We start from the raw sequence: 12,898 nt of genomic DNA, 5'->3' as shown, positions 1-12,898 counted from the left end.
CATCAGCATTATCTATTCTATTTATCCATATTGCCAAGGATAATCTTCGGCTTGCAGCCTACTGGCCTGAATTGCACACAGGTGTGGATGACACAATAAACAACTTTCTTCTTCCTTCATGTTGTACAGATTCCACCAAACAGCACTCAATGACAGGGGCTGAAATGTAGCATCGTTATCATTATTAACCCCATCACTTTCGTTATTGTCATTTATACATTGTCATTAATGCTTTTTATATTGTACATTATTAAAGATGAATATGATTATGGATTATTGTTATTTTATTTTTTGCAGCTGTAAATTGTTCACACCTTGGCAAGTCAGGAGCTGTCACTACTATGTTGAAAATAATCACCATCTGCAATAGAAAACAACATCATATTATGAAGTATGTATAAAGCTCTGTCTATCTACACTATCAAACTTTATGCGACAATAAAATGTGATGTGCCCATATATTGACACGATGACATCATATCACTACCACATTTCGGCACATCACATTTTTTTTCAAACTAATTCGATAGTGTAGACAGAGCTTTGTCATGTCATGAAATGTATGTATACCAAATAATATATTCGTATTTATACCTTTTGGCAACAGTGAAGCAACCCTGGGTAATATTTTAAGAAATATGACCCAGTATCAGTAATGTGATAGAGTAACATTTTTTTTTGAGACATGAAGTGTATTTAGACATTTATTTATTGACATGAAATATAATTTATATCTTACAGACATGCCCTTGATACTCTTAGTCACTTGGTAAAATCAAGTAAGTATTTGCTGCATATATGATTTCAGGACGACCTTTTGTTATATGCTATTTATTAATCAAATACTAAATAACAACATGTATGTTTATTGCAATAAATACACCCAACATTTTTTTAGAGAGTAATTCAGCTAGAGCCGTTGGTCAGGGTGGAATGGCTTTACTACTATCAACGTATGCAGAGTGGCATAAAGGAGATACACGTAACAGACATATCACTATACGCAAAGGATTACTAGTCTCATTGAAAAATATCACAGCCTTGAGTGAGTAGAGCGGGTATTCATGACCCAAAGATTGAAAACAATAAATCAACTTTTCAGAAATATCAGCCTTGATATGGTGGGAAGCCTTTCCAAAACCATATTTCTTTTATTTCCAAAATAATAATAATGTTCAATTTATATTTCACAAAATACACAGTGCCTCTAAAGTGTTGAACAATAAACAGAATATGTAAAATGCACAAAATTAATTAATGTTGGGACTACAAATTAAAAAGGTGGGATTTGAGGAGTTGTTTGAATGTGACGAGTGATTCAGCTGTCCTGAATCTAATTGAATTTCTGTCATTGTGAATTCTAAAATCCTGATATAGTGAAGTTTAGAACCAAAAAGGTGGGATGGGCTTTTTAGGGTGCCAAAATTTTAACGTGGAACCAACAAAATTTGATAGTGTTTTGATTGGCTATTATTACAGATATCTTAATACCAAATTAGTTTTCTAATTGGAATGTACTCTATTGTAGAAACTGGTCGTAAAGCGTTCATTGAAGCAGATGGGATTAAGATTTTATACAGTGCTGCCAAGGAAATGTCAGAAAGTATGTTATGAATTTGATTTCATTTCAATTTCATATTCATTATATTATTATAAAGGCCTATTTACACAGATGAGTGGTAATGGTAAGCGGAAAACCATGTAGCTTGTGCCACGTACAATATGTATCTATTCTGAGCGGAAACTGTCCGTCCATTCTGCATTGTGTGTAAATGGTCATAAGGAATAACATAGATTCTATATTTGTATTTGCCGTTACCGCTCGCCTGTGTAAATTGGCCTTAAGGTGTCATTTTGGATGCAAAATTTGCACTACAAAACGTATCAGTATCATGTAGCACTGGTCAGTCACTTTTTTTATAAACATTTACGAGTATTTTTAATTAATTTATTTTCACATATCTTTACTAGTGTATGTACCAGGAAAAGACCTTGAAAGTCTAACCACTTCAATCAGTGTAATTCTGCGAAAGTGCTTTCCAAGGAATCGTCTTCCGGTACCAACCATTAGAAGCTGTGTTCCCTTCTCACTGCCAGAATCACCCACCATGCCTAAACTTGATCTTGTACAAGCAGGTATTATTAATTTTTTTTCTCTATGTGAATAATTCATTTTTCAAATATGGATGGAAATGGAAAATATAAACATAAATAATTTTTTTTTTTTCAAAATTTTTTTTTTCATGTTTATCATTATGATAGTTGTTATACTTTAGTTGTTCCTTTCATATGGCCTTGTGGAAGAACACATTTTGTTGTGAACGAGCCTCCGTTTTAAAATAAAGATTTTATTATATTATTATTATAAATTCCAATTACAACAACATTTTAAAACGCTATCATTTAAATACCAAATTAACAAAATACAGTAGCTTGATAAGTGAAATTAATGAATGTATAATAATCATTGAATGTGGAATAAATTGTAATGGATATCTAATAATTCTATTTTTAGCTGATGACGTAATCGATGAGAGCGAAGATGGAGATGATGATCTTAGTAGTGGGGATGAAATAGCAAAGGAACCTCAGGTATGTCATCTACTTTAAAAAATACACTTTATACATCAAGTATACTTTTGTAGTAAATAATAATGTAAAGAAATATAGTAAACTAAATTTTATACAGATGAAATGTTTTTTTTTCTTTGAGTTTCTTCTTATTTTGCAATTTAAAAAAAAATTATCTTATCCTTACTTTAGGAATGTTTTGAGTTTCAGGTAAGAAATTATTAGTAATACAATTAGAATTTGTTAACACCCTCACAAATATTGCAAATGTTGAAGAAAGTCAGTGTTCTCTCTACAGTCCTATTACCATGGAACCTTAATAATGTATGTATGTAATTGCCAGAAAGTATCCACTATATGTCTTTTAGGATTAAAATTAATATTTTGAATGGATTTGGAACTGCCATGCATCTGTGACCTAGAGAGACCACTGAATTTAACATTGTTTTAATAACAACAAATAATTAATTTTTAACAGATATTAGATGCATTAAATTGTTTGTTTTAATAACTTCTTGATATCAATTGATGGCATAGTAATGTATATGTAAACAATTGAAAAAACCTTTTTAAGAATATAATTCAGCAAAATGCTATTTCAAATTGATTTTTTCAATTAATACAATCTTTTTTCCCCTACATTCCTCATAGGAATTGAATATGTGTGAGTCATATACAGGTCATATACACGTGCACTGCCCGTATTCGAGCCATATAGGGCCGTATACTTAAATTAACTTTCTGTTATACTTCCAACCTTTCATATTTGTATATGAACAAATGTTATACAGAACTTATATGAGAAACAATTATTATTATAATATTGTATTGTCAACTCTTCCGAAATGAGACACCCAAGGTATTATCGTCACCTAGAAACTGATTCTTGGTACTGTATATATTTCTGAAGTATCATAGAAATATTTTGGTAATACAACATCACATGTGTTTCATAGGTATCTAGTAACCTAACCCTTAACCTAACATTACATGATACAGGCACCACATGTGATATAAATGAGATGCTGTATTACCAAATATTCATATAATACTTTCGGAAATAGATAATATGTGGAGATACAGCAATGGGAATCTGGTGAAACAGGAGAGTCTTCAAAAGACTTGTCCAAAACACATTTTAACCCCAGGCTGTACTTTGTATTACATTTGTCAATATTATTGTAACTATAAATGTCAAAAGAAACAACATTAGCAACAAGAATAAATGTGATAATTTCTACTGACTACAGGGAGCTAGTTTGACCTGTGAGGCTGACCTTGCTGGTGCACTTGTTGAGAAACTAGCAACTTCTGACCAACGCTGTCTCTGTAAAGATTGTCTGCAACTGGTATGCCCCATATGTTTCACTGTCGTTTTGTCTGTTTAATAGTTGTAGATGTTTGAGGTGAAATGTTTTTCTTTATAAGTGTTAGCGTCATTGGGGTGATTCATTGCCAATTTACCAAGACATAACAAGACTCCTAGATTAACTTTTCCTAACCACGCCCTTTCTCCCTTTTGTTTGATTATTGTATGTGTAAAAACTTTTTTCCTAAAACTCTATATACACTATATAAAACTTTATGTGACCAAAAAAATGTGATGTGCCCATATATGGACAAGATGATGTCAAATCACTACCAAATGTGGTCATAACAGTACCATACTTGGGCACATCAATCTTTGTTTGGCAAACTAGTTTGATATAGTAGGCAGAGCTTTAGCACATTGCAATAGAAAAAGAATGCATTTAGTTTGCATTGGATTTGGTCACTCCACCAGTGTAAACCCAGCATGTCTACCAATCCTACTTCACGCTGACATAATTTCTGTTCAAAAACTCACATTATGAAAAAGAAGTTGCAAAACATTTAATATTCATTTTCTTTTCAGTGGTTGACTTTAAAATAAACATTCCTCTCTCTGTTTCTCATTCACATTTGTGTTGGATTCTAGTGCATGCTTTGATTGGTTGTATTTTTCCACAAATTTTTTTTTTTTAAGGACAGCAGAGGGGAGGGTGTAGCTTAAAAAATGTGATGTGCCCATAATGATAAAACATGATGTTGTCATATCACTACCATATTTGGGAATATCACTACCATATTTGGGAATATCACTACCATATTAGGGCACATCACATTTTGTTGTCACATAAAGTTTGATAGTGTAGACAGAGCTTTATACTCGTGAGTGAGCATACCTAGGTTTTTCTTTAAATGTCATATATTAATACATTGTCTATTTGCAGTTGTATTTTGATGTGTTTATTTCAGATGTTTTGTCTGTGTTTGAATTGTGTTACTAATGATTTAATTTTGTTGATTGTTAGTAATATAGTTATATATTTTAATAATGATACAGTACTGCATACCAAGTTTAAAATGTTTATAGGTTTTTAATTAAAATTGTATTTTTTGTTGATCTATGTGTAAAATAAGAAATAAAAATAACCTAATATAATCCTTTCTGTGAAATAACTCCTGCTAACCGTATTTAAACACAACATATTATGTGCTAGATGACATAATTATATGCCATAATATACTGTAGTACACCCTGACAGATGCTGATTCTATCATTATCCCATAAATAACAATAATAGGATAATATTCTAGGTACCATCTATAATTATAAAGAAAAAGTAGTTTGTCAATTAACAGAATGAATATTGTTTTTTAATAGGAAATAGAAGGTGAATGTCCATTGTACATGTGCAAACGTTCATTGCAAGAGCTTCAGGTCTACAACAAGTTTTTCCCTGAGATGACTGACTTTGAAGAGGTAGTTATTATGTGCCTTAGGCCTAGTATCATCACTTATTTACAAATCCATTTTATAATCACTGAGTATACTTTTTAACAACTACACTAATAATTACTCTATGCACAAATCCATCAAATGCGGCAAAGCCAAAACTAAATTACGGGAAAATGACAAAACAATAAAATAAAACAGTAAAAAAAAGTAAGATAGAGTGAAACATTTATATAGTTCATGTCAGTATTGTACCATACATGACCAAGTTTAGGAAGTTGGATTTTATATTTGGATTACACCCTCTATCACCAATTAAATAATTCCTCCATGATTACACTAACAAGTGATTTAGCAAAGTATTGTGTCTGATTTTAGATTTAATTAGGTGTAGGATTTTTATAGAGCTTGGAATTGTACTCTATCATATTAAATTAATCTAACAACAGGATGATGAGCTCCGGAGATCAAAGGGTTTATCTGTGGCTGCCACACGATCAGTTCCACAAACCTTTACAGACACCGTGCGCCACAGAGAATATGTACATTGTACAGTACTGTTGATATTTGTCGCAGCCAGACATAAGATCAAAGGATTGGCAAGGCGAGCTCAATGTCCTGTTGTTAGGTTGCCTTGGTCATATACAGTATATGATGCCAACTTTTTGTGCTAATAACTTTAAATGAATTTAATACAATGTAAATATGAGACCCTTTTATTATTCCTTTTGCTGAATGTAGATAATTGCACAAAATGTGGATAAAAGTGAGCTTGAACAGGATGAAAAATCTACTAGAATACCAACACCTATTGTAATACCAACAGGTATAACAGAAAATGCAGAACCGCAGTCTTCATTTGACACAAGCCAGCAAAATGGCGGGAAAAATAAACTAATCGATGTAAAAGAACATCGGAAAAACGTACCCAATTTGGATCAAAATCCTTCGGTATCCGAAGAAGATACGGTAGAAACGAACGGAAGTAAAACGTCGTCGGTATCCGATTCTGCAAATAGTAGAACTACTCTGAAAGGAAAACAGCACAAAGTTAAAAAATCCACAAAAGGAAGCAAATCGCCTGTAAAGATACGGAAACTTTCAAAGTCGTTGACGCATGTAAAGCATTCAAGTCCTGAACGAACATGCGTAAAATCCAACTCCTGCCCTAACGCATCGTTAGACTTTGCCTCGTCAATGATCGTATCCAGAATGACTTTATCTAGTCCTGATAAGCAAGATAAGTCTTTGGAGAATATTTGGAACTTCACGGATGACGATGCGAACATGAATGTTACTCCAGAAATGTACGCTAAACTTGAAGAGTCGACAAAATCGGTTTTACCTGTAAGCAAAATAAGTTTTCCAGATATACATGGACATATCAGCCCACCATTTAGTGAAGAGTACAGTGATAAACAAAGCAATATACAAAAGTAAGTATTTTTACCTTTTTCATTTGATTAATTTAAAAACAGACAAAAACAAAACACAAAACGCAATTATTTTGTATGGTACCTGGGATTGCCCTCCAAATTCCCAAAGAGGATTTACATTTGCAGCTAGGGGACTTTTATGAGATGTACCACTACCAAAATAGTAAATGTTTTAGTAAAAATGATTACCTCTATGGTTGCTATTTTAAAATTCAAGAAAGCTACCATGTTTCACAAAATGTCTTAGACCTATATATAGAGAAGCTAACGTTATCCAAATTCCTTCACTTGCACTGATGAAGGCTAGTGTTGCCCAAAAGCTCTGCTAACTTTTCTGGCTGTTTTACTTTATCGTTTTGATTTAGCTTAAATTCGCTTTTTTTTGTATCTCTATTGAGATCCCGCCACAGCATTGTCATTTTTTCAGTAATATGCCTTTGGATTTATATAGAGAAGCTATAGGAAACATTTTGCAGCCACATATAAAGATTTTGAAGCCTATGTAGATCAGATAGAGGATAACTGATTAATTACATTTTCATTGAGCCTCAAACCAAGCACTACCCATGGCAAAGCAGCGTATTAGAGAAAAATCATTTACCATTGCCGTTCTTCCCCACTGTACCTCTACTTCGATAAAATATATAAAAGATGAATTTCTTATTTTCAACAGGTCCTTGGTGTTTGAGGATATTGATAGATTAATATATCCAGAAGGAATTATTGACCGTGTGGTGTATGATCTTGACGCCATTATGAATGGCGATGGCTCCACACTTAACAGCAACCCAATGTCTCCTAAAGCAAGGTAAATTTTATTTGTTAATGAGATTATTAAAAGGATTACAATGAAGATAAGTGAGATGAGAAATGTTTGTAAAAATATATTTTTAGTATCGTTGCTTAGCTTACAAAATATTTAATAAATATCAGAATACATCCTTACCATACAATCAGTACTTATTTAGTGTATAACAGCTCATGTTTTGTGTTAAACATTTAGTTGTGTAAGTGTAGTTCTTTTGTATATAATTACTCTGAATTTTTCAAAATATTCAATGCTAGATTTTCCTTATTCTAGAATATCAAATGGAACTGCAAATGGACTTAAATTCAACTCATTGTTTGAGTGTGGAAATTTAAGAAAAGCAATCTGGGTAAGTTTCATTATATATATTTATATTTTTTTGCAAAGTTTGTGTTTATGTCATATAATGCATAAGTTTTGCTGAGGTTTGTTCTCCAGACACCTTGGTAACTTTGTTTTAATAAAGACTGGGTTAGTTACAGTAGAACCTTTGGGACACTGCTAAGGGAACACTTTTCAATTCAATTCAATTCAATTCAATTCAATTTCTTTTTTATTTCGGAAATATCATCCATATTAATAAACGTATAAACAGAAAAAAAAATTAAAAATCGTAAACTCTAAACTTAAGTATATAGAATGCTTCTCCATCTACAATACATTTTGGAGTTATGGAGCATATTTTTGCAAACACAAGCAACAAGGATGTTACCACTATTCTTCAACATACGTTGCATAAAACCATAGGTAGATTTTCGCATGTACTCATTAAAGGAAGGGACACCATGTTCAATAAACATTGCACTGGCACTACTACTTCTAGAGACATTAAGTATACGGCGCAGAGCATTATTGTAACATACATTAAGAGATCTAATATTCTTCGTACGATAGTTATACCAAAGGGCTGCACAATACATATTATTAAGGCACACCTCTATTAAGGGGACAATTATATTAAGAGGATATTTGACCGTGAAATGAACGAGGCCCAATATACGTTTAACACTAAGGGCAATCCTTATTAAGAAGACACCCTTATTAAAAGGACACTGTGTTTGGTCCCCAAGGTGTCCTCTTAATATGGTTTCTAGTGTATAGCATGTATAGATGCTTTCTTTGTTCTGTCTATCTGATCATATATTTTATGTTTTGTAGGTACGCCAACATGAGTATGACCTCATCTTGAATTCTGATGTCAATTGTAATCATCATCATCAATGGTTTTATTTTGAAGTGTCCAACATGACACCAGGGGTACCATACAGGTTTAATGTTATCAACTGTGAGAAGCCAAATAGTCAATTTAACTATGGTAAGTGTTTAGTTTTACAGTTTATGATTGTGCTGGATAAAATGTTTTTCCTCCACCTATTCAAATGTACAAGATCTTTTATCCACTCTCATTAGGGACTTTTGATTTACGACTACTGACGACCAACGTATGTCATGTTTGTATTATGTGTGGTGTGTGTAGATATTGGCCTGGTGTCCTCTCTCCTTACCTCAACACAGATTTGATGGTTTTTATGTTTAGGCAACGACTGATGACACTTCAGTTGACCTGACCTAGGTTAGTCGTCGGTCGCCGCAAATCAAAAGCTCCTTATTTTCTCCCACCCTGAGATGTTGTTATTGCTGAATTTTAAAATAATAACATTTACTTATGCTCCAGCAATGGACAATAACATTATTAAAATAAGGTAATAAAATGTATTAATTTACTACATAATAAATGTCTTTTCAAAGGAATGCAACCAGTAATGTATTCTATAAAAGAAGCAATGCAAGGCAGACCAAGCTGGAAGAGATCCGGAACAAAGATCTGCTACTATAGGAACCACTTCTCAAGAAGCTCAGCTGCCACTGGTGGTCAGAAAGGAAAGAGTTACTTTACATTGAGCTTTAGTATTACATTTCAAGATGAAGATGATATGTGCTACTTAGCCTACCACTATCCTTACACATATACCATGCTTCAGGTATGTTGACCAATACTATGCTACTTAGCCTACCACTATCCTTACTCATATACCATGCTTCAGGTATGTTGCCCAATGTACTGTATGCTACTTAGCCTACCACTATCCTTACTCATATACCATGCTTCAGGTATGTTGCCCAATGTACTGTATGCTACTTAGCCTACCACTATCCTTACTCATATACCATGCTTCAGGTATGTTGCCCAATACTACTGTATGCTACTTAGCCTACCACTATCCTTACTCATATACCATGTTTCAGGTATGTTGCCCAATACTACTGTATGCTACTTAGCCTGCCACTATCCTCATATACCATGCTTCAGGTAGATTTTTCAATGTACTTCTTATACCACTGTAGTATAAGCATGGACCGATCAATCAAGTCTAATCATGGTCTATATTCATTTCCTTCTTGTTTACAGGCTCATTTGTGGAAGCTAGAGTCAAATTTGAAAGAATTAAACAGCATCTATTACAAAAGGCAAACATTATGTCAAACTCTTGGTGGAAACAGCTGCACATTGCTAACAATAACATCAAATCCTCTAACACTGGATTCTGATGGTATTCAACAATTCAGTAAGTTTTGTTTGTTTTAATTTTGTTTACCATACACAAATAAAATCACTGTAATATCTACTACACTATAATAGAGAAAATTTTCGCATTTTTCCACATGCATTATCAATATGACTGAGTTTGTACTGGAAATGTTAAACTAGATTTGAACTTCCCTCAGGAATGGAACTTTCCTATACTATGATAGAGAGTGTTTGTACATACAGATTTGTGCTCATGCAGGCATTTATCCACATGCAGTATCAAAATGGCTGGGTTTGTACTGGGAAGGTTAAACTAAATTTAAACTTCCCTCAGGAATGGAACTTTTCTATACTATAATAGAGAGAGTTGATACATACAGATTTTTGCCTCGGGCATGGAACTTTCCTAGTAGAAGTTAATATAATTATATAAGTGATACAAACATTCTTATATAAAGTGTTTTGTAACTTGCAAGTATAAGAAAAACAATCAATTACTGTAAAGTCAGGCTTGTGGTACATATTCGCTTCATGAGTGAGTGAGTTGCCGAGCGGTTTTGACAGTGGAACCGTAATTACGTAGCTATAAAACATTGGCAGGGGTTCGAGGCTCACTCACTCCATGGTTCTGGTGGTAGAACGAGTCTTCTCGCATAAGGACTATAAACTGTAGGTCCAGTGTACACATCTAGCTCGTGTGCACTTTAAAGAACCTAGTACATCACAGCCACTAATCATAACTGGGCCTTCTGGGAGACCACTCTTTGACTGAAGAGGTCGCCCAGTATAAATATATATTTCAATTCAATCAATCAACTTGATTCCCATGAAAACAAATCGTGACACTGATAGGATTTGAACCCAGGATTGGTAGCTGAGCATCTTTGAGCATCTTTAACCCACTTCCCCCTTCCCCCATTCTCAAATGTATTTCCTTTTTGTAAACATAATGGTGTACTGCAAGACCTGACTTTACCAGTGTTTATTCGCCATGCAAACCTTTCAATAGTATTATTTCACCATGTTTCTGCATACCACAACTGTGAACCTAATCAGAAGTTGAAAATTAACAAAGTACTATAATAACGCAGCAAGAGTACATTAACATAGTGCAGTTCTTTGGAGGTTTAGCAACCATTTTGAAATGAGTGTTAAATGAGGCAAATGACGACTCGTTGGTAATTGTCTGTTAAATAGCTAGATCACACTAAAATAATGCGCTCATTAAAAGTACATATAGACCTCAACCGCAATTACATTTTTCTAGAATTAATACAAAAGTATTTTGTAAAGACTTGTTTTATGTTTTATTCATTGTGCATAGATTATCAACTATTTACCAGCTATTTACCATCAAATGACTTTGAAATGTGCTGTTTTAAAACAACTTTTGACAACCCTTACAAACATCAAAGATATTTAAATCAAATTGTGCCATTTACATTTTGTGATTTATAATTATAAACCAATAAAACACTAATAGTGTAGAATTTTTGAAAATTTAACTTTGTTACATCTGTGTATTAAAAAGTGTATGTATTAATTTGACCTTTAGCTGCATATGAAAGATATAAAAAATACTAATATTAATAATAAGGAAACTTGTTTATGTTTTTTATTTAATCTTATACATAGAAGGTGATCCTAAACAGCGTATGCTGACAATCAAGGGACTCTCATATAAAACAAACATATATGAAAATATACTATACACTATACTATGCGATTTTTTTTTCGGTATTAAATTAAATTTTAGAACAGACACCACATTTCTCAGTTCAGGAGATAGCATATTAAGATAGGTTGGTGATCTGTAAATATAACTGTTTCTTAATGTTTCTTTCACAGACACTTTGAATATAAAAGTATTAATGTCCTAGTTATTTTCAAATATATATAAACTTTATTTAGACACAAGACTGATGTGCAGTACAACTCGTTCAATCAATATTGATTGTTTTTACACAAGTTTGTGATATTACAACAAAAAAACCAACACCATATAAATACGACAAAAACGATAGAAAAAATTGAAATTGAAAAGAAACAAAATTACAAGATTTGAAAATGAATGATTTGTTAATGAATAGTAGTGCTATATTATTATTATAAAACAGACAATGTAGCACAGATAACAACAATTGTGTTCTATCACTTAAACAAGGATCAATGCACAGTAAATCCTTTTATAATTCCAGTTTAGTTTATTTTCGAAATGAAATAACACAGTAACAATGACCTTCTGTGAAATAATTGGTTTACCATAATACCGCCTCCGTACTACCCACAATTTAGTATCTAATGATGAAAATTAATATCTTCTTATTAAATTGGGAGTTAAATATAGATAGACATAATTAGTTTTCTTATCATAGATCAGTTTATGATTATCATTCATGAAAACAATAACACTACATACACTATTATGTATCATCAATGTTATTCTAATTTTGCCATTTTCTAAAAATAATTTCGTATTCACAGGAAACAGACCGTACATATTTCTATCAGCACGCGTTCATCCAGGAGAGAGCAATGCATCATGGGTAATGAAGGGCTCCCTCAAGTTTCTGCTTAGTTCACATCCAATTGCACAAGTTTTGAGGGACACATTTATATTTAAGATAGTTCCAATGTTAAATCCTGATGGAGTCATCAATGGAAAGTAAGTCTTCTTCAATTGTATAGCTCTATCAATCAAAATCGGATATTTAATATTTTATAAATCATACTTTACTTTAGAACCTACATACCTCTAAATAGGTTGTTTCCAGAATATGTGTTAATAGAAGTGT

At 32.7% G+C, this 12,898-nt stretch overlaps 1 protein-coding gene across 5 annotated transcripts in view; it reads left to right on the top strand.

Annotated features, from left to right (window-relative positions):
• The window catches only part of LOC140063192 (cytosolic carboxypeptidase 1-like), a 28,208-nt gene that overhangs the window by 10,969 nt on the left and 4,341 nt on the right, over nt 1-12,898 (top strand). For 2 of the 5 annotated variants that reach the window (XM_072109674.1, XM_072109675.1), the window contains 16 exons: nt 298-391; nt 742-779; nt 899-1,045; nt 1,529-1,603; nt 1,972-2,136; nt 2,516-2,592; nt 2,764-2,781; nt 3,822-3,920; nt 5,258-5,356; nt 6,071-6,765; nt 7,439-7,573; nt 7,847-7,922; nt 8,732-8,888; nt 9,323-9,555; nt 9,984-10,140; nt 12,588-12,768. In XM_072109674.1, the coding sequence (XP_071965775.1) occupies nt 298-391; nt 742-779; nt 899-1,045; nt 1,529-1,603; nt 1,972-2,136; nt 2,516-2,592; nt 2,764-2,781; nt 3,822-3,920; nt 5,258-5,356; nt 6,071-6,765; nt 7,439-7,573; nt 7,847-7,922; nt 8,732-8,888; nt 9,323-9,555; nt 9,984-10,140; nt 12,588-12,768 (2,446 nt within the window). The remainder of the gene's footprint in view (nt 1-297; nt 392-741; nt 780-898; nt 1,046-1,528; nt 1,604-1,971; nt 2,137-2,515; nt 2,593-2,763; nt 2,782-3,821; nt 3,921-5,257; nt 5,357-6,070; nt 6,766-7,438; nt 7,574-7,846; nt 7,923-8,731; nt 8,889-9,322; nt 9,556-9,983; nt 10,141-12,587; nt 12,769-12,898) is intronic. The other 3 variants (XM_072109676.1, XM_072109677.1, XM_072109678.1) reach the window with 3 other exon arrangements.

The sequence above is a fragment of the Antedon mediterranea genome, chromosome 11 (assembly GCF_964355755.1).
Source record: "Antedon mediterranea chromosome 11, ecAntMedi1.1, whole genome shotgun sequence".
NCBI lineage: Eukaryota > Metazoa > Echinodermata > Crinoidea > Comatulida > Antedonidae > Antedon > Antedon mediterranea.
The sequence above is the reverse complement of the archived record's forward strand: the minus strand, read 5'-3'. Positions and strand labels throughout refer to the sequence as shown.